This window comes from Garra rufa, chromosome 17 (genome assembly GCF_049309525.1).
Source record: "Garra rufa chromosome 17, GarRuf1.0, whole genome shotgun sequence".
NCBI lineage: Eukaryota > Metazoa > Chordata > Actinopteri > Cypriniformes > Cyprinidae > Garra > Garra rufa.
The window spans coordinates 31,418,016-31,439,446 of NC_133377.1; the positions used below are offsets into that span (position 1 = coordinate 31,418,016).

Genomic DNA, 21,431 nt, shown 5'->3' on the forward strand with positions numbered 1-21,431 from the left:
TTTTATTTTGGAACCTGTGATATGTTTTTCAGGATTATTTGATCAATAAAAGGTTCAAAAGAACAGCATTTATTTAAAATAGAAAGGTTTTCTAACAATATACACTACTGTTCAAAAGTGTAGGGTCCGTACATTTTTAATCTTTCTTTTTTTGAAAGAAATTCATACTTTTATTCACCAAGTATGTGTTAAATTAATAAAAAGTGATAGCATAAATTTACATTGTTAGAAAAGATTTATATTTTTAATAAAAGCTGTTCTTTTTAACTTGTTATTCATCAAAGAATCCTGAAAAAAAGAATCACAGGTTCCAAAAAAATTTGCCAGCACAACTGTTTCCAACACTGATAATTCTAATAATAAATAAGCATATTAGAATGATCTCTAAAGGGTCATGTGATACATAAGACTGGAGGCACAGCTGATGAAAATTCAGCTTTGCATCACAGGAATCAATTATATTTTAAAGTATATTAAAATTAAAAGTATTATTTTATATTGAAAGAACATTTAGCAATATTACTGTTTTTTCTGTATTTTTCTAACAAATAAATGCAGTCTTAATGAGCATAAAAGACTTCTTTAAAAAACATTACAAGTCTTACTGATCCCAAACTTTTGAGCGGCAGTGTATATATACACAAACAGTTTTTTATTAGTAACAGAAGCAGGCCTTTATGGCATTTAAAAGCAAGGATGTCACTTAAGGTGGGTATGTCTGTAAAATTTCACTTTGTGATTGCACTTTGGTTCTGAAATATTTGTACAAAAAATGTATGCTGTTATCAAGAGCAGGAACAGTGAGGGAACAATTTGAACTGGTCTTAACTGGGACATGATTTAAACATTACTTTTGATTTAGACACTTCGTGACCTGTATTAATGGAATTCTTCAAACAGATCAATATGTTAATCAATAATATGTATTGGCTGGAATTCGTCTTTGGCACAGGAACAGATCTTAAGTACAATATAACTTTCTGAAAGCACACAGAGTCCTATAAACAGAGAATCATGGGGGTTATAGAGGCTATACAGTGCACATGGACGTCTCTTCCGGTGTGATGAGGGAGGATGATGTTATTCACCTCAAACACAAACAAACGAACTGCACATTATAAACTCTGTAATGCAATAATTTCTATTTTCAGTCCGAGTCATGAACTTATGTTTCAGTAATAAACTTAATATTGAACAGTGAAATCTGCTTTTTTATTACAATGTCTGCACTGTATGAACACAGAAACTACACTTGAACATAAAAAAGAAAGTAAAATAAAAAGCTAAATTGTGTAAAATAAAACTTAGATAAAAGATAAGATAAGATCATATTTTTGAATCCTGTTAGCAAGGAATCTATCAAAAGAAAAAAAACAAATGTATTGCCAGTGAATGTATCACTATGAAAATTTGTAGTTATTTCCACAGACAGACAAGACAAAAAATATTGATTAAATATGATTTCTGCAGCGCAGATTAATTTACATTACTTTGACTTAACTCCCTTAACTAGGGCTTGTGTGAACAGTAGGAGCTTTTATGACACTGACGTTAAAAAGACAATGGTTTGATTATCTCTCTTTGCCATATAGGCCTCTGTAATTATCTGACTCTCGACCCAAGGTGTTCAAACCCGCCCCCTTCAATAAAGAAACTCATAGAACGAATCCTGGATGAGTCCCACACAAGTAAGTGCACACCTGTGAGATAAAACAGGGAGGGGTCACAGACTACCTCCAAAGTGAATCTCTTTTTTTGCAAGAGGAGGGACAAATAAGAGAAGGAATGGACATCATATCAGAGTCAATCGCACAATGACAGAGCGAGGAGAAGGACACTAACGACAGCCACTTAGAAACGTCAGGATACGGGATTGACCGCATAATTACAACATCAAAGACAGCTAATAAATGCAAGTAGGCACAAGCAGAAAGCAAAATACGTAGTGCTTTTTGATCAACAAAAATCTGCGATGGCGTTTCTGCGGCAGTTTGCACTTATTCTCGCATTATTAGTAGTTTTCATATCATGCAGGGCTGCAACATTAGAAGTAGATAGTGTTGAAGTAGGCCATGACTTTTCTTTAAAGTCATCTGCTGCTGAAGATACTAGTACCTCAACCAATGACTCCACTCATGGCACTTCGTCAATCACTACATTACCTATTGTCACCTGGAAATGGCATCATGTAGAAACTCCATACCTGGTGGCGCTCTGGATATTGACCTGCTGGCTCTGCAAATTAGGTAAGCTGGCTGAGCTAAATCACTGAATTGATCTTTTTTGATCTGCAAAGTTGTATCTACAGAAAAGTAAAATAATAATCAACTGTAATTCCATTTGCCTGCACATAGAATTTGGCTCTGAAGCTGACTAAGCAAAATCAAAAATATTATCATAATTTTAATGGTAAAAATCTGAAATAATGCTATGGTAAAGACCTGTTAATTGGTTAACCGTAACTTCTGTTAAATCGGTAATTAATCTAATGGGACATTTCATGTAATGTATTTACGCTAAAATACTGTTGACTTACAGTTTTCGGAAGTGAAGAAGAACATCATGCAGTGAAAAAACATTGAAAATGAACATTCCCAGAATTCTATGTGTGACAGATTAAATGGTGGTCATTTAAATAAATGTTTCATCTCAGTTTTTAATCAGTTAATGTGTTATTTTAGTGTTAAGTATAGAGGTGTGTGTACCTCTATATTTTAGTATTTACACAAAACAGATTTCAGTAAATATTTATACAGTAGTAGGTATATGTTTTTTTTAAGTGATTAGGTTAAGGATTTGTTTTCTTCATGGCTCAAATGTTTGGTATAAAGTGTCATTAGTTTGTTAAAGAATGTTTTGAGGTGTTTAACGTATAACATTCTTTACCCGGAATTTTTCCACCCTATTTCATCACCTTAGAATTATAAGGTTCTATCTGCATTCTGAGCACTTTCGAGATATTGAGCTTCAAAGTTTTTGTTTTCCATAGACTTCTGTAGATAGAACCATATTTGATTTCTAAAAAAAGGCCCAAAATGTACACAGCTTACAATGTAAATACGTTGTCACAGAATAAGAATATGTGAATAACTCAATTTTGACAAAAATGTCAGATCGAACCTTATAATTCTAAGGTGGCAGCTCACCGATTGAGTTTGTAGTACAGAAAATTTTAAAGGGTAATTCACTCCCATTGACTGGCACTGAATACCACTGAATGTGCACATCTGACAGCTTATTGTCAAAGGGAATCAAATTGGTTATCTGATATCTTTAATATCGGATGACAGATGCACTTTTAAGTTCCTTTCTGTACTTAAACACAGTCCAAACCAAAAAAAAAAACCCCAGTCACTTTTCGCCAGGCAAATCACTTTAAATCAAAACACTAAATGCAGTCCCAGCATTTTTCTTTTAATACTGAGTCATGAATTGGTCATTTAGAAAATAATTAAATGCAAAAACTAAGATAAAATAGCAATAAATATCTATACAGAGATTAGATTTAACATAACATAACATAACATAACATAACATAACATAACATAACATAACATAACATAACATAACATAACATTAATCTAAATTAATTTATAATTGCTATAAAATGATTGTTTATTGTTAAGATATATCAATACAAAGCAGAACGGTCTTGTCTTTTGGCATGAATTCACAATGAGACCTATTACAGCTCAGAAACACAATGGAGTATTTATTCTCATACGGCATTTCTCACCTGCCGTTTACAATGTTTGCTGTCCTCCATCCTCATCTCTGTTATCAGTCCATTTATTTTTCAATAAAATTCTGCCACAAGAAAAAAAAACAGTGCAGAATGAATAAAGCTTCTTTAATAACGTTTAGTTTTGATCAAAAATAGACATAGGGTATTTGGATTTAGAAGCTGGTCTTTTCCAAACCAAACAGTCCCTCAATTGTCTGAGGAATCACTTTCATAATAAAGTATTTATGCCTGCCACCTAATGGCTTCATGAAGGTACTACAGCCTAATAAAAATGGAATTCCCTGACACTCATACTTACATTTAAGTTTTTACTGCAGTATTGTACTGTTGCTAGTAAATTTTACAGATTACAACAAAAAGTAACACATTAAACACAGCAATAATGAATTGAGAATGTCATGCAATTGATTAAAACAGCCCTTATTCTAGATAGAATAATGTTAAAATCTTAAGGTGAATGCTAACTGTATTTCTTTATGCTTCTTGTCAATGTGACCTGCAGTTCTACATTCAGATTCTGCGTGTGCAAAGATCTCATGTTCATAAACTATCAGTCTCTGTTAACTGCCTGTTGGCAAGAAGCAAATTAGTTATATAATTTAGATTTAGTTCCAGGACATGAACTGTAACACATCACTGGCAATCATGGACAAAGCTGGAGAGATCTACTCTCTGAGAAATTACAGTGCTGAAACAATACCTTACTGCAAGTTAATAATGTACTACATTAAATAATTAATGGCCCGCCTGAATCTTTGACTTTCCTCAAAGGCACAGTGTCAGGTCAGCTTTAGTGCATGATAGTGAAAAACTGCAATATTATGAAATGTTAATGCAATTTAAAATAGTGGTTTTCTATTTTAATATACTTTAAAATATAATTTATTCCTGTGACAGAAAGCTGAATTTTCAGCATTATTACTCCAGTATTGGAGTGTCACATGATCCTTCAGAAATCATTCTAATATGCTGATTTATTATCAGTGTTGGAAACAGTTGTGCTGCTTAATATTATTTTCGGAATATGTGATACTTTTTTTCAGGATTCGTTGATAAATAAAACATTAAAAAAGAACAGCATTTATTTAAAATAGAAAATTTCTTTGAAAGAAATTAATACGTTCAGCAAGGATGTTAAATTGATAAAAAAGTGATAGTAAAGACTTTTATTATTAGAAAAGTTTTCTATTTTGAATAAATGCTGTTCTTTTTACCTTTTTCTATCAAAAAATCCTAAAGAAAATTATGAGAGGTTCCAAAAAATATTAAGCAGCACTGTTTCCAACATTGATAATAAAGCTTTGCATCACAGAAATACATTATATATTTAAAGCATATTAAAACAAAAATGTTTTGAATTGCAATAATATTTCATAATTTTACTTTTTTCTGTATTTCTGATCATGTAAATGGAACTTGGATGAGCATAAGAGACTTTAAACATTACAAATCTTACTGATCCCAAACTTTTGAGTGGCAGTTTATATATATGCATGTATCAAAAAAATGGAAAAATATATCTTTTACTTAGGAGAATCCTTGTTTATGGTTAGTAAATGCATGTAATTCGGAGAGAAAATTAAGAAAGATAGTAAATGTACACCTTGGTGAAAGTCACCCCTGTGCATCACAACCACTGCAGCATGCGTCAAAGAGATGTCATAAACGTATTCACAGTCCCCGGATATTATGTATGACGAATGTTGATCATTGATTCTGTTGCCAAGGTATGCTGAGTGCATACTCATCATACAAGTAGCTGCTACTGATCGCAAAGACATTGAGAAACAACTACATCAATCATTACTTAAAACTTCCATAAAAAGACACACACTGCTATTTTAGTATTCTCAGTTGTTACATTATTTTAGCTAACTCATAAAACATTAAGTCAAGGTGACCCACAGCATAACGGACGTGAACGTCCCCCTGAAGCTGTAACTTCCCCTGACTTTTTTTAACAATGGGTGTAGTTACAGAAACATATACAAGAGAAGGGTCAACAAGGTGCAGAACAGTTTAGACCCGCTCTGTTTGTTAAGCATTACATCTTTTATTGCCCAATCACATAGGCGGTGAGATTTAAACTATTTAACTACCTCAAGAGTAAACACGTATACCACATAAAAATCTAATGGTCTGTTATTGTTGGTTGGCTGAACACTTGCAGCCTTTAAATATGACACGTTTGAATAGACCATAATAAAATAGTACGGATCAAAGTGAAATAATCCTACTGCATAATATCATTTAAACCATTGTAAAGATTACTAACTGTGGCCATTGAAACATGTAATTTCATTGAGGTGAAAGCATGACGAAGCATGTTTTGCAGTGGAAAAGCTTTTAAATGCTGTATGAAATAAACCAGTAAGTGACCCAATAGGAAAAGACTAGTTTCTATTAGAAATTAGAAGAGCAAACTAAATGTTTTGCTTAAATCTCAGATTTTCTTACTTAATCCCATGATCCTGCAGCTCCACTAAAGATACAGAGATCTCAATTATGTCATATATTTGAACATATACCAAATTTTGGGATTTCAATATTAACTCTAACATTACTCATCATACTTCCAAAACCAAATGAATAAGGTATGGGTACAGCTTCATCCTCAATGAAGTGATATGCTGTCCACTCTATCAAATCAATCCAATGAGACTGCCAGACTACTAGCAAACAAGATATTAACTAGCTTACCTTAAACATTGAGCAGGATGAGCCATCCATCTGCCTCTCACTTCCTTTCCTGCGGAAGAAGATGAAACACCAATCTGAGTGGGACAGCTTAATTTTTAACTCAAGTAACTGATGTTGAATGATGAAACACAAAGTGTACTAAATTGTTTCAATTCTACATTGTCTGTTTAACAAAGTGAGCTTATATGTTTAAAGGGTGTTTTTCCAGCTTTTGAACTTCTCTCACTTTCACTAGTTAATCTTCCAACAATGACTTGCATCAAATTATTGGCACTTTTTTGAAAAGTCATGAACATTTCCCTCACATTGTAATTTTTTTTGATTCATTGAAAATTATGTATTGAGTTTTTTACATGTGTGGATTAAAACGGCTGACTCCTTTGTCTTGGTAAAGCAATTAATACAGACAATAAATAATATTTTAAAACAATATATAAGTGTAATGGACAAGCATTGCAACAAAGAGGGGATCCATGTGCAGGCATTATTTAAGAGCATGGTCAAAATGCCAGCAAACAGTAGCATCCAACAAAGACTAATCCACAAAACAGGAAATGGTTGGGGCAGGCAGCAAACATTCACAAAACACAATACAATCCAAGGTCAAATTACAGCTTTAAATTCAGCTTTTCATCCCCGTTTTTTGTCTCTTTTCTCTCTTTCTAGTGGTTGAACTGAACCACAACGTCACCAGTGTGTTCCCAGAGAGCAGTCTGCTCATCATCCTGGGCTTTGTTTTGGGAGGAATCGTCTGGGGAGCGGACAAGGTGCAGACTTTCAAACTGATCCCCACCAACTTCTTCTACTACTTGCTTCCCCAGATCGTCTTGGATGCAAGTTACTGCATGCCAAACAAACTATTCTTCAGCAACCTGGGTGCGATTCTCATCCATGCCATTATCGGAACATGCTGGAATGCGGGCACAGTGGGCATTGCTCTATGGGCCTGCTATGAAGGGGGCGCAATGGGTAAATCTGAGTTTTACAATGACATTTACTTGAATTGAATAAATGACATTTTAAAACATGTTAGTTTAGAAAATTGTTACTATAAATAGTAATAACATTTCACAATATTAGTGTTTTTACTGTATTTGTGACCAAATGAATGAATAAACGCAGCCTAAGTGAGTTAATAAAACTAACAATTTCACTAAAACTTAGGGACCTTGAACATCGGCCCTCTGCAGTTCCTGTTGTTTGGTTCTCTTTTGTCTGCTGTGGACCCTGTGGCTGTGATTGCTGTTTTTGAGGAAGTGCATGTGAATGAAGTGCTTTACATCCTGGTATTTGGAGAATCGTTGCTTAATGATGGTGTCACAGTGGTGAGTCTCAGTTTTTCTCAACAACTCTAAATGTCACGGCTCATTTTTTGAGGAATCGTGGCATGTTCATATAAAAATTCACTCAAATAGACTGTCAGAGTCTATTTGACGGCTATTACATCCATGATCTAATATTATGTATTTCTGTTTGCCTTGTTCTGTCTGTCACAGGTGCTTTATAATGTGTTTGATGCATTTGTGTCTCTGGGAGGCCCGAAGATTAATGCCGCAGAGATTATCAAAGGAATAGGTATTGACACAGATTTTCAGTTCTAGTTTTTTTTTTCTAGTTTTCGTTTATTTATGATAATAAACCCTTTCAACACCCCCTCATAACACATATTTTTGCTCTCCTAGTTTCATTCTTCGTTGTGGCATTTGGAGGCTCGTTTCTCGGTGTTGTGTTTGCCATGCTGATATCCATGCTGACCAGGATCACCAAGAATGTCCAGGTCATTGAAGCCGGCTTTATCATTGTGCTTGGCTACTTGTCTTACCTGACGGCTGAGATGCTGTCACTCTCTGCTATACTTTCGTAAGTTCTTCCTAAGGAAGATAAATAAGTAGTAAACTAATGTAAACCATTCATGGTCAATTGACAGTGGCTTTGCCTGTGACAGGATCACTTTCTGCGGTGTCTGCTGTCAGAAGTACATCAACGCCAACATGGATGAGAAATCTGTCACAACATTACGTTACACCCTTAAGATGATGGCCAACGGCTCAGAGACCATGATCTTCGTCTTCCTGGGAGTTTCAGCCATTGATAAAAACATCTGGGTTTGGAACACTGGCTTCATCCTCCTCACACTCCTCTTTGTTGTCATATTCAGGTTCATGGGTGAGTTAAAGTCATGAATTTCTTGTAGACGCTTCCTATATTATAAGTATGTTCATGAACTAATGTCAGTTGTGGATAACTTTATTTGCAGGTGTTTTTTTCCTCAACTGGTGCTTGAATCAGTTTCGTCTGATTCCTATTGACTATGTGGACCAGTTTGTAATGGGCTACGGTGGCCTGCGAGGAGCAGTGGCGTACGGACTCGCAGCCCTTTTAGATGAGAAAAAGATCCCAGAGAAGAATTTGATGCTTGGTACCACGCTTATTGTGGTGTATTTCACTGTCATTCTTCAGGTGTGACCCTTCAACCACTCATTCATAAAACCTGGAATTATAAAATGATAAAAGTGGGCATTTTCTGATGTTCCCAGTACTTATCTGATGAGTGACAAGGTTTAGCTAACTTAAAGTCTTTTTGTAGGGGATCACCATGAAACCACTGGTTCAATGGCTGAAGGTTAAAAAGGCAACTCAGTCGGATCTGACACTCAATGGAAAAATGAACAACAGGGTAGGCTAACCAACAATCAGGACACATAGTTTATCCCTACACTTATTTTTTTGCATAATAACTTGTTTTTTAATTTGTTAATAATTACAAAATCTAAAAAATTTAAATCCTATCGCCAGCTTCACATATTAAAAGGAGTACTGTTGCTATTTTCAGTAATTCTGTGTTGTTAACATTACCTAGTCTCGCGTAGCCAGACCTTCAGACTGACGGCTGAAGGTCTGGAATTCATGGCAGCTTTCATTGGCCAAGCCCCGCCCATCAGGCCGTTTGACCGACATGTCAAACAACCAATCACAGTTCGTTTCGTTCAGCGTCACGTTTCGGGGCGTGGTAATGCCCCCACAACAACAGACTGGCGTGCAACAAGTCAGTCATTGAAATAACCAGCATTGAAAGATAACGAAGAAGAGAGTGAACAAGCAGTAAGTCAGTAATTTGTTAGCGAACGTCGCAAATGTGTATAACAACAATGGCGTCTGCATAAGAACATTTTAGCAAAACGCGAGTAAATCAGTCTGCGCTTTGTTTCCCGGTGGACCGAAAATAAACGCGACACTCGCGTCTCCCGGAAATCCGGTCAAATTCAACTAATCAGATGACGACTTCGACATTCCTGAAGTGTTTCCAGTTAAGTGTACCATATGCATCAGACGTTTAAGGTGCGTTCCATTCGACCGTAAGTGGACTGCGAAGTGGACTTCACAGGGTATTCCGCCATCTTAAGTGAGATTCCAAACCGAAGGGAGCGAACATGTTCAGTTCGAAGGGCACTGCGAACGGCATAGGGAATAAGGGTCAGGGAACATCGGTACTTCACTTCACAGGAAGTGGACGGGGAAAATCACCCAACTGTCATTGCGCACCGTGTCACTAGTTAGAAGTAACGATAGAGAAGAGCCAGTGAAGTTTTTTAAAGGCTCTGCAATGGAGCGGTTGGAATATATGTTGTTATTATTATACAAATTTGTTTATGAATGGTTATGGCGATTCATGTTACATTTGCATATTGTATTGTATAAATGAAAGTAAAACCGGCGAGGTGAGGCTCTATCTTGCTTTATTTTGTTTTATTTAACCACAGGATAGTTAAATATAGGCTGTGTGTGGGAAAGAAAGTGCGCGAGATAAGACCACAAAAATTTGTTCATCTGTTAATGGTCTAAACATATACATTTTGACTATATTTATTAGATACATAAGTTTATATGTATTTAAATTTGTAAGTAAGATAAATTACAATATTTATTTATGTTATATCAAAATCTGCGTGACCCTGCCGTTGATTTACTTTGATGACGTTCCAGGGCATTCCAAATGAGCGATTATTGTCAGCGAAGTCCACTTCAGCGGATATACCGTGCTAAGGGAGTAGGGAGCAGTGAACACTGCGTAGGGACCCTGTCGATCGGAACGCACCTTTAGCCAATGTTCCGTGGGCGTGACGTCTGAGGCTGAGACTAAACGTTACCTCACCTGAATGTCTTCGTGAGCAGCTTCTCTTTCGGCCTGTAGAGTAAACATTTAGATGTTTTTTGCTTATTTCCATTAATATCTCATTCAACTGGCAACGTTTTGCCATGGTAACTTAGTCTTACAGCGCTTGGGTGAGGTAAACCGGGCAGTAATGGCTGAACGCACGACAAAGGGCAAATTCCAAATGGAAGTGCGCATCCCTACGCCCTACTCCCTCCGAAGGGCAGATCCCTTTGAAGTGAGTTCTTTTAAGGGAGTAGGGCATTTCTGTCTCTTTTAACCGTTTGGAACTCCCTTGGCGAAGGGAATGACTGACGAAATGTTACCTTGACAACGCTGCGCAAACGTGATCACTAACGGAAATCACTTCCGTGAAGTGACCATGGAATGTTCCCTTCGCTAACGGCCTTCTGGAAGGGCCCTTCGTGAAGGGATTAAGTTGCTCACTTTCGTTTGGAACGTCCCTACAAATGGCGTCCCCTTCTAGAAGTGCCCTTGAAGGGCGCAAAATAGCCGTTTGGAATTCGCCCAATGTCTATACTGTTTGAATTGAACCGATTCAATTGAACGCGTGAGTGAGCCGTTGAACCGCTCCGAACAATTCAAATTCAAACTCATTGACGTACATGATTCAGACCGGTTCAACTGATTCATTAAAAGGAACCGAGTCAAATGAGTCATTCATGCCCTAATCGGACATCGCCTGTTCTGAATCTGATTATAAATAGCTGCCAGTGTAAAATGTATATCAGCTGAAATGTTAAGAATGTAACACTGTTTGCCTCGCAACTTATAAAACAAAACAACTTAGCATCTGAAAATCCACATAATTTTAAAAATATCAATCCACCACAATAATAAGAAATTATGTAAACTAATAGTCAGCCAAAACACTGGCATATTATAGATAGAGTTTCCACACTAAAAATGTGAGCCTGGACCACAAAACCAATCTTAAGGGTTATTTTTTTAATTGAGATTTATAAATCATCTGAAAGCTGAATAAGTTAGGATAGGACAATATTTAGCCGAGCTATTTGAAAATCTGGAATCTGAGGGTGCAAAAAATTAAAAATTTTGAAAAAATGAAGTTCTTAGCAATCAATGCATATTAACTTATGATATATTTACGGTGGGAAATGTACAAAATATCCTAATTGAACATTATGTTTACTTAACATCCTAATGATTTTTGGCATAAAAGACCCATACAATGTATTGTTGGCTATTGCTACAAATATACCCGTGCTACTTACGACTGGTTTTGTGGTCCAGGGTCACAAATATGATTTGGTCCATGTGCAGTTTCACCTAAACGTACAATGTTAGGTAGTTGTAATTTTCAATATCAAAAAATCAGGTAGAATAATGGTGATATCATTGTGTGTGTCTTTATAGACTTTTGAACACATAGTGACAGCAATGGAGGACATCTGTGGCCGAATGGGAGATAACTGGTGGACCAGACAGTGAGCATTTCACTTTAGTAAAAACTGCATATATAAAATTTGTGTTTGAGAGCTTTTGCTCATTTTTTCTGTCTCACTCTTTCTCTTTTTTTAGTTGGAACTATTTTGAAGACAAGTATGTGTGCTGGCTACTAATGAAGAAAGATGCCAGAAAGCACAAAGACCCAATCTTTGGTGCCTTCCACAAACTCAATCTGGAGGATGCCAAAACTTATGTCACTGAGGTGAGAGCAAAACTACTGATTCGACATTGTATTACCAGTTAATATTACAAATTATTTTTCTCTTATTTCATACTGTGTGTAGCGAATATGAATAATTAATACGCACAATGTTTTTTTTTTTTCACATTTAGGGTGAGCGCAAAGGTTCTCTGGCTTTCATTCGTAATTATGACAACGCCTCTGTGGACTTTAAGAAGCTTGCTTTAGAGTATGCAGACATCATGCCTGATATCATGGCTGATATGTCAGAATATGATTTTGGCATTGACAACATTCCAGTGAACTCTGTCATGTAAGTTTGTCAAGTGTGTTCAGTTTTCAAAACTGCAAGTTTTATGAGGAAATTGCACAAATATCTAGCTAAGTGTGTTGTGCTAAATGCATGTTATATGGTCTTCTTTCAATCTAGGAAGAACCCGATTCCCTCTGTGTCCCTGAATATGCATGAGCAAGACATGAAGGGCATGCCTGATGACCTCAGCGCCCATCATCTACTAGATCAGCACCTGTACAGGAGCAGAAGATATGTAAGAACTGTTCTGATCACTCAAACCCTTTTTTACATGGGATATTTTGGATGTCTTATCACAATACATCTGCTCAGTGAAAAAGCTAATCTGAATCCCATTCCATCCGAATCAATCTATTTCTCTTGATTTTGTCCAGAACCGTGCCACTTACAGCCGCAGTCACTATAACACCACAGAGAATCCAAACGAAATGCAGGAGATTTTCCAGAGAACCATGAGAAGCCGCCTTGAGTCCTTTAAATCAGCAAAGATGGGTGTCAACCCTGCCAAAAAACTCTCTAAACATCCCAAAAAGGATTCAACACATAAGGTATTACACCGTCTAACTTTAGTTAAATATCTTGTAAAAATAAAAAATAAAAAAAGAAGAAAAGAGTTTAGTGTATGTTTGCAGTCATACATTAATAAATACATTACTTAAAATTACGCCAGAAAAACTTAAAAACTGATCAACTAAAAAAAATTAATACTTCAAAAATATGTCAAATTGGTTCTTAAAAATTCCTGTTCATAATTTTAACCTATACTTGTATTTCTAATGTGTATTTTTAGCCTAATGGAAAGCCAGCAGACCCACACAGAACCCATCCATATGGAGATGAAGGTATATTTTTATATTTATCATAAATGTGACCCTGGACCACACAACCAGCCATAAGGGTAATTTTTTTAAAGAATAAATTGGCTTTCCATTGATGTATGGTTTGTTAAGATAGGACAATATTTGGCCGAAATACAACTATTTGAATATTTGAAATCTGAGGGTGCAAAAAAAAAAAAAAAAATATTGAGAAAATCGCCTTTAAAGTTGTCCGAATAAAGGTCTGAGCAATGCATCTTACTAATGAAAAAATTAGTTTTGATATATTTACGGTAGGAAATTTACAAAATATCTTCATGGAACATGATCTTTACTTAATATCCTAATGATTTTTGGCATAAAAGAAAAATTGATATTTTTGACCCATACAATGTATTGTTGGCTATTGCTACAAATATACCTGTGCTACTTAAGAATAGTTTTGTGGTCCAGGGTCATATATGTATAGATATACAGTCGTGGCCAAAAGTTTTGAGAATGACACAAATATAAGTTTTCACAAAGTTTGCTGCTAAACTGCTTTTAGATCTTTGTTTCAGTTGTTTCTGTGATGTACTGAAATATGATTACAAACACTTCATACGTTTCAAAGGCTTTTATCGACAATTACATGACATTTATGCAAAGAGTCAGTATTTGCAGTGTTGGTCCTTCTTTTTCAGGACCTCTGCAATTCGACTGGCCATGCTCTCAATCAACTTCTAGGCCAAATCCTGACTGATAGCAACCCATTCTTTCATAATCACTTCTTGGAGTTTGTCAGAATTAGTGGGTTTTTGTTTGTCCACCCGCCTCTTTAGGATTGACCACAAGTTCTCAATGGGATTAAGATCTGGGGAGATTTCTTTGTTCTGGACTCAGGTGCCTCCTCTTCAACGTTTCAACGTTTTGGTCCTCGAGCCACTTAGTTATCACTTTTGCCTTATGGCACAGTGCTCCATCGTGCTGGAAAATGCGTTGTTCTTCACCAAACTGTTGTGGATTGTTGGAAGAAGTTGCTGTTGGAGGGTGTTTTGGTACCATTCTTTATTCATGGCTGTGTTTTTGGGCAAAATTGTAAGTGAGCCCACTCCCTTGGATGAGAAGCAACCCCACACATGAATGGTCTCAGGATGCTTTACTGTTGGCATGACACAGGACTGATGGTAGCGCTCACCTTTTCTTCTCCGGACAAGCCTTTTTCCAAATGCCCCAAACAATCGGAAAGAGGCTTCGTCGGAGAATATGACTTTGCCCCAGTCCTCAGCAGTCCATTCGCCATACTTTTTGCAGAAGATCAATCTGTCCCTGATGGTTTTTTTTGGAGAGAAGTGGCTTCTTTGCTGCCCTTCTTGACACCAGGCCATCTTCCAAAAGTCTTGGCCTCACTGTGCGTGCAGATGCGCTCACACCTGCCTGCTGCCATTCCTGAGCAAGGCACTCCGATCCCGCAGCTGAATCCTCTTTAGGAGACAATCCTGGCGCTTGCTGGATTTTCTTGGACGCCCTGAAGCCTTCTTAACAAGAATTGAACCTCTTTCCTTGAAGTTCTTGATGATCCTATAAATTGTTGATTTAGGTGCAATCTTATTAGCCACAATATCCTTGCCTGTGAAGCCATTTTTATGCAACGCAATGATGGCTGCACGCGTTTCTTTGCAGGTCACCATGGTTAACAATGGAAGAACAATGATTTCAAGCATCACCCTCCTTTTAACATGTCAAGTCTGCCATTCTAACCCAATCAGCCTGACATAATGATCTCCAGCCTTGTGCTCGTCAACATTCTCACCTGAGTTAACAAGACGATTACTGAAATGATCTGAGCAGGCCCTTTAATGACAGCAATGAAATGCAGTGGAACGTTTTTTTCGGGATTAAGTTCATTTTCATGGCAAAGATGGACCATGCAATTCATCTGATCACTCTTCATAACATTCTGGAGTATATGCAAATTGCTATTATAAAAACTTAAGCAGCAACTTTTCCAATTTCCAATATTTATGTAATTCTCAAAACTTTTGGCCACGACTGTAGATATATGTATGAATTAGCTTACGCATACTGGAAGTATAATTATTTATTTTATGAATATATACGAATGACATTTTGCTTTGTCCAATTAGATTTTGAGTTTTCCGCAGACAGCGCCTCTAGCAATGAGTTTGCTGGTCATTTCCCCAGAAGCACAAACACACCTGGAGGTAAGAATAATATTTGTTGCTACATACTGAATTCATGTGACATTAACGTCATATTGTACATTGGACCTTTTTCGCATTTCCGTGGTTCTTTGAAGTGGAAGTCGTCATCATTGATAAACTTCTGTAGTAGTGAACAGAACAAATGTTCCAATAGCAAAACAAGAATAATAGCATTTCTATGACCTTACAAAAGAGTAGAGAGAGATTATGTTAGTTGGAAGAGTATTAGAAACAGTCACGCAGCAGCGTTTACTAGTTTAATGTAATTTTATAGTAAGATAATATAAGACGTTATAAATGTACATTAAATTAAAAATAGGATAAAAAAAAAAACGTTGCTAGATTTAGGATGTAAATAACTTTGAAAAAGGTCCATTTAAATTTAAATTTAAAGAGACAGTTCACCTAAAAATGAAAATTCTGTCATTAATTACTCATGTCGTTCCAAACCTGTAAGACCTTCATTCATCTTCAGAACACAATTTAAGATATTTTTGATGGAGCAATGGGAATGCTTTTTGGGCGCAAAGAGGCCTGGTGATGTTTCAGTTGCGTTGCTGTCTATGCAGAGTCAGAAAGCTCTCGAATTTCATCAAAAATATCTTAATTTGTGTTCTGAAGATGAACAAAAGTCTTACGAGTTTGGAACGACATGACGGTGTGTAATAAATGACAGAAGATTCAAATTTGGGGGAACTAACACCTGTATTATTTTATAGTTGTTTCCATGGTGTCTTATTTAAACATCTTAATTACTCCAATTACACAGCTGGTGTAGATAACCCAGCATTCATACCTGAGATGGACACCTCTCCACCCATGCGAAACCCACCCTGGCAAACAGAGACAGGAAACAATGCAGCTGTGGCACCTTCCCAGAGAGCTCAGGGTCAGGGTCGACTGCCCTGGACACCCACCAACCTGGGACATCCAGCACCGCAGAGAATGAGCACCCACTCCACAGACACCTTCGCGATGACCGATGCCTCGGTTGATGAGGAGGCACCGGAGTCCAGAACAAAGAATACTAAATTGTAAACTTATTTATTTCCATCCACCAACATTAATCTGCCAAAACATGCGATTAGGTTAATCCTTTAAAATGGAGACTGTTTCATCATAGGCGGTTATTATGACAAGAGCCCAGAGATCAAGAAATCATAGTGTTGAACTGTAGTATTCATCAAGTTTTTAAAAATTAACATAAACACGCAGCAGTAACTTGAAGTCATTTTCTTCTTTGAAATGTTTTGCTTACTTGTATATAAAAAAGAAAACGCAGTAAATGCAGATTTAGAAGGGACATTTTCATTGAAGTACTTATTTTGTGGTTATGGCATGCTCTTGAGGGTTTCTTTATACAAATCCACATTGTTGTGGAAGCTGTTATGGCACTTTATTACATTGACAGCATGCTAGGAAATAGAAAACGTGGAGCTCAAAAGACAAAATCAGTCTTTACAAACTGAGTGCCAAATCAGAACTGAGAAGCAGTTGTCTTTTGGTTCTATATTTAGTTACATCATGATATTTTTTGACATTGGACAAGTTGTCCATATATATTTTTAAACTCAGCATGTTGTATATGATTATTTATTATTGTATGGTCATTCTGTGGGTGCTTCTCTGTAGTATCACAATATCTGTTTCTGTATTTCTGTAATCTTTCAATGATTTATTTTTGAGTTTTACTCAAAGTTATTAATGTTTTATTAGTTGAATGAAAAACATTCAAATGTAAGTCATTAAAAATAAGAGTTTAACTGTAACTCATTCAGGTTTGTGTATTCAGATTGTGTGCTTTTACTGTTGAAATCTGTGAGAACGGTGTCTGATAAAACTTATTTGAACCGTAACTCAAATTTGAGTAATACAATTACTCAATTGTTAGAAATAAGCAAATAAAAAAATCATTATCACTCCTTTTTATTTGAATTATATAAATATTATATTCATCTTAAATTCTGGTATGACTGATATCAGATATATGAAGACATCCAATGCATTAAAAAATGTAAATGTAGTTTCCAAGCGAAGCATTATTGATACAATAAAGTGCAACTCATTATTTTGTGGACACTGCAGTTAGCATGTTGTGTAAATCATTAAACAGACAAAATTGTAAAAATCACAGAGCAGGAAATAAACAAACACACAAAACAGCCATAAACCCCTTAAACAGAACAATTTACCATAAACCCCAGACTTATTAACACACAACACAGCATGACATAAAGGAATGCATAGCCTAAACAACAAAACTACAGTATTTACTTAATTTAGAGCAACTATAGAAGTGGAGAGTTATTGTGTCAATAATCTTCACTGATGTAGAAATTTGTGAAAAAGTAATACAGGTCCTTTTCAAAAAATTAGCATATTGTGATAAAGTTCATTATTTTCTGTAATGTACTGATAAACATTAGACTTTCATGTATTTTAGATTCATTACACACAACTGAAGTAGTTCAAGCCTTTTATTGTTTTAATATTGATGATTTTGGCATACAAAATATTAACCTAATCATCTGAATCAACTAATTAACTCTAAACACCTGCAAAAGATTCCTGAGGCTTTTAAAAACTCCCAGCCTGGTTCATTACTCAGAACCACAATCATGGGTAAGACTGCCGACCTGAGTGCTGTCCAGAAGGCCATCATTGACACCCTCAAGCAAGAGGGTAAGACACAGAAAGAAATTTCTGAACGAATAGGCTGTTCCCAGAGTGCTGTATCAAGGCACCTCAGTGGGAAGTCTGTGGGAAGGAAAAAGTGTGGCAGAAAACGCTGCACAACGAGAAGAGGTGACCGGACCCTGAGGAAGATTGTGGAGAAGGACCGATTCTAGACCTTGGGGGACCTGCGGAAGCAGTGGACTGAGTCTGGAGTAGAAACATCCAGAGCCACCGTGTACAGGCGTGTGCAGGAAATGGGCTACAGGTGCCGCATTCCCCAGGTCAAGCCACTTTTGAACCAGAAACAGCGGCAGAAGCGCCTGACCTGGGCTACAGAGAAGCAGCACTGGACTGTTGCTCAGTGGTCCAAAGTACTTTTTTCTAGGGATGCACCGGTTGACCGGCCATAAATCGAAACCGGCCGGTTGCCGATCGCGCGTTAGATGCAAAAACCGGCCGGTTTCGATTTATGGCCGGTTTGATAAAAGAAGCAGGATAAAAATACTAATACTAACCATGTTAATCACAGGCCTTATGCTACATTGTCATTCCTTTACATAAGTAGCGATATGTTTAAAACATTATTTTATGTGATTCTCTGAGCTTCCACAGGAATTCTATTGTCCTCATTTTGCAGTTGTCAAGTTACAGACTATTGTTTCTGCAATTCCCAGTAAACGGTAATCTTCAGGAGATCATCTTTCTTTTCAGAACTGAACTCATTTTTATCCCGGCCGGTTTTTTTCCGGAAGTGTGTACGCGGGCCGCGGCATTCGATTCATTCAGAAACATGTCACTTGTGTGGCGGTTTTTCGAAATCTGTGAGCAGGACGTGAAGATTGCAATCTGCAATGTCTGCAAAGGACAGCCGCTTTTCTGTGCTCGCTGAAGTTGCGCAAGCGTACCTGTCCTCGCCCTGCACAAGCACAGACAGCGAACGTTTGTTCAGCTCAGCTTCTCACGTGACAGATGAAAAAATAAACAGACTCACTTGAGACAAAGCTGAGATGCTTATTTTTGTAAAAAGCATTACTTTACTTTTGAAAAGCCAAAAATAAAAGTCTGTTCTGTTAAGAATGATTATTATTATTTTACATTAAAATGCCTGTTGGCTTGCTGTTTTACTTTACTAAAAGCATGTTTTACTTATTAAACTGTATTTACTTTCATATTTTTTATTTATTATTTAATTTCAGATGTCAGATGCTATTGATTCAATAGACAAAGCCAGATTGGCCTGTTAAATACTAAATAAACATGTTTATGTTGTTTACTTGCATAACTTTTTGTTTTTGAAAAAATCGGAAATCGGTATCGTAATCGGCCAGCTTGCTTGTAAAAAATCGGTATCGGAATCGGCCATGAAAAATCATGATCGGTGCATCCCTACTTTTTTCAGATGAAAGCAAATTTTGCATGTCATTCGGAAATCAAGGTGCCAGAGTCTGGAGGAAGACTGGGGAGAGGGAAATGCCAAAATGCCTGAAGTCCAGTGTCAAGTACCCACAGTCAGTGATGGTCTGGGGTGCTGTGTCAGCTGCTGGTGTTGGTCCACTGTGTTTTATCAAGGGCAGGGTCAATGCAGCTAGCTATCAGGAGATTTTGGAGCACTTCATGCTTCCATCTGCTGAAAAGCTTTATGGAGATGAAGATTTCATTTTTCAGCACGACCTGGCACCTGCTCACAGTGCCAAAACCACTGGTAAATGGTTTACTGACCATGGTATTACTGTGCTCAATTGGCCTGCTAACTCTCCTGACCAGAACCCCATAGAGAATCTGTGGGATATTGTGAAGAGAAAGTTGAGAGACACAAGACCCAACACTCTGGATGAGCTTAAGGCCGCTATCGAAGCATCCTGGCCCTCCATAACACCTCAGCAGTGCCACAGGCTGATTGCCTCCATGCCACGCCGCATTGAAGCAGTCATTTCTGCAAAAGGATTCCCGACCAAGTATTGAGTGCATAACTGAACATAATTATTTGAAGGATGACTTTTTTTGTATTAAAAACACTTTTCTTTTATTGGTCGGATGAAATATGCTAATTGTTTGAGATAGGAATTTTGGGTTTTCATGAGCTGTATGCCAAAATCATCAATATTAAAACAATAAAAGGCTTGAACTACTTCAGTTGTGTGTAATGAATCTAAAATATATGAAAGTCTAATGTTTATCAGTACATTACAGAAAATAATGAACTTTATCACAATATGCAAATTTTTTGAAAAGGACCTGCAATACCTTTTTGGTGGGTTGAAATGCTAAAAGTTCACTCTCAAGGGGAAGTTGTGTAATTTTGCCTTTAGCCATTCCACTTATTTTTCAGTTCAGTAGGCAGTGCAGTTGTCATCTTAAGACCTATGTTTAAAGCCAGCACACGCACATGGGTACAGGTCGTACCAATCACTTCCTTTTTTTTTACGTCACACTCAGACAGGAGCAAGTAAAAGTTTAACTCAAACGTGTGGAAACATTCTTTTTAAACTATTTATACTAAAGCCATCGGAACTCAGCAATATGATTTTACAAAACAGGAAGGTTAAACATCTTTTTTGAAAATTGATTGACAAACAAAATTGTAACAAATCACAAATGAACATTGTGTCATCATTTACTTACCCTCGTGTTGATCCAAACCCATCTGACTTCCTTTCTTCTGTCTAAGACAAAAGAAGATGTTTAGCAGAATGTCCAAGCTGTGCCTTACACTTACAGGATGAGTGGATGCTGACCAAGAAATGAGAAAGAAAGACAGGTTTAGAATGACATGAGGGTGATTTCAATCTTTTACATATGTTTGAATTAAGATATTGTTTTTTGGAAGGTTGCCAGCCAAACATTGAACCATACTTTGATAAAATACTGTTGCAGATCAACATTTACTTCAGTAGAAAGTCTCACAGTGCAATACACAATAAACCCATTGTAGTGTTTGAACAGAATATTTGTACCAAAATTGGTCAGAAAAGTAACAATGCAGCAGTACAGCCTGTTAAAGTTGGCTGAACACTAACCAGTATGACCTGCAAGGGAAACTTTTCAACAGAAGCACAAATGTGACAAAGTAACAACCGTCCGGTGACGTAGATCTCAGCCCACTTTCTGTGTAACAAATTAAAGGCTGACTCGAAGTTTCAGAGCTGCTCT

At 36.8% G+C, this 21,431-nt stretch overlaps 1 protein-coding gene across 1 annotated transcript; it reads left to right on the top strand.

Moving 5' to 3' along the window:
* The first annotated feature begins 1,778 nt into the window (after positions 1–1,778).
* Positions 1,779–17,524, top strand: slc9a3.2 (solute carrier family 9 member A3, tandem duplicate 2). Its single transcript, XM_073821995.1, has 16 exons — positions 1,779–2,246; positions 7,112–7,414; positions 7,610–7,770; positions 7,942–8,020; positions 8,128–8,305; positions 8,391–8,611; positions 8,703–8,905; positions 9,033–9,122; positions 11,997–12,067; positions 12,162–12,291; positions 12,423–12,583; positions 12,701–12,818; positions 12,958–13,131; positions 13,374–13,425; positions 15,528–15,605; positions 16,375–17,524. Exons 1-16 carry the CDS (start codon positions 1,973–1,975, stop codon positions 16,641–16,643), a joined length of 2,562 nt encoding a protein of 853 aa, XP_073678096.1. The 5' UTR covers positions 1,779–1,972; the 3' UTR covers positions 16,644–17,524.
* Positions 17,525–21,431: the final 3,907 nt, after the last annotated feature.

Excerpts from the sequence above, each read along its gene's own strand:
- slc9a3.2 (XM_073821995.1), top strand. The coding sequence starts at position 1,973 with ATGGCGTTTCTGCGGCAGTTTGCACTTATTCTCGCATTATTAGTAGTT. Across the intron at positions 2,247-7,111 it reads CTGCTGGCTCTGCAAATTAG|TGGTTGAACTGAACCACAAC; the intron begins GTAAGCTGGCTG and ends CTCTCTTTCTAG. Across the intron at positions 9,123-11,996 it reads ATGGAAAAATGAACAACAGG|ACTTTTGAACACATAGTGAC; the intron begins GTAGGCTAACCA and ends GTGTCTTTATAG.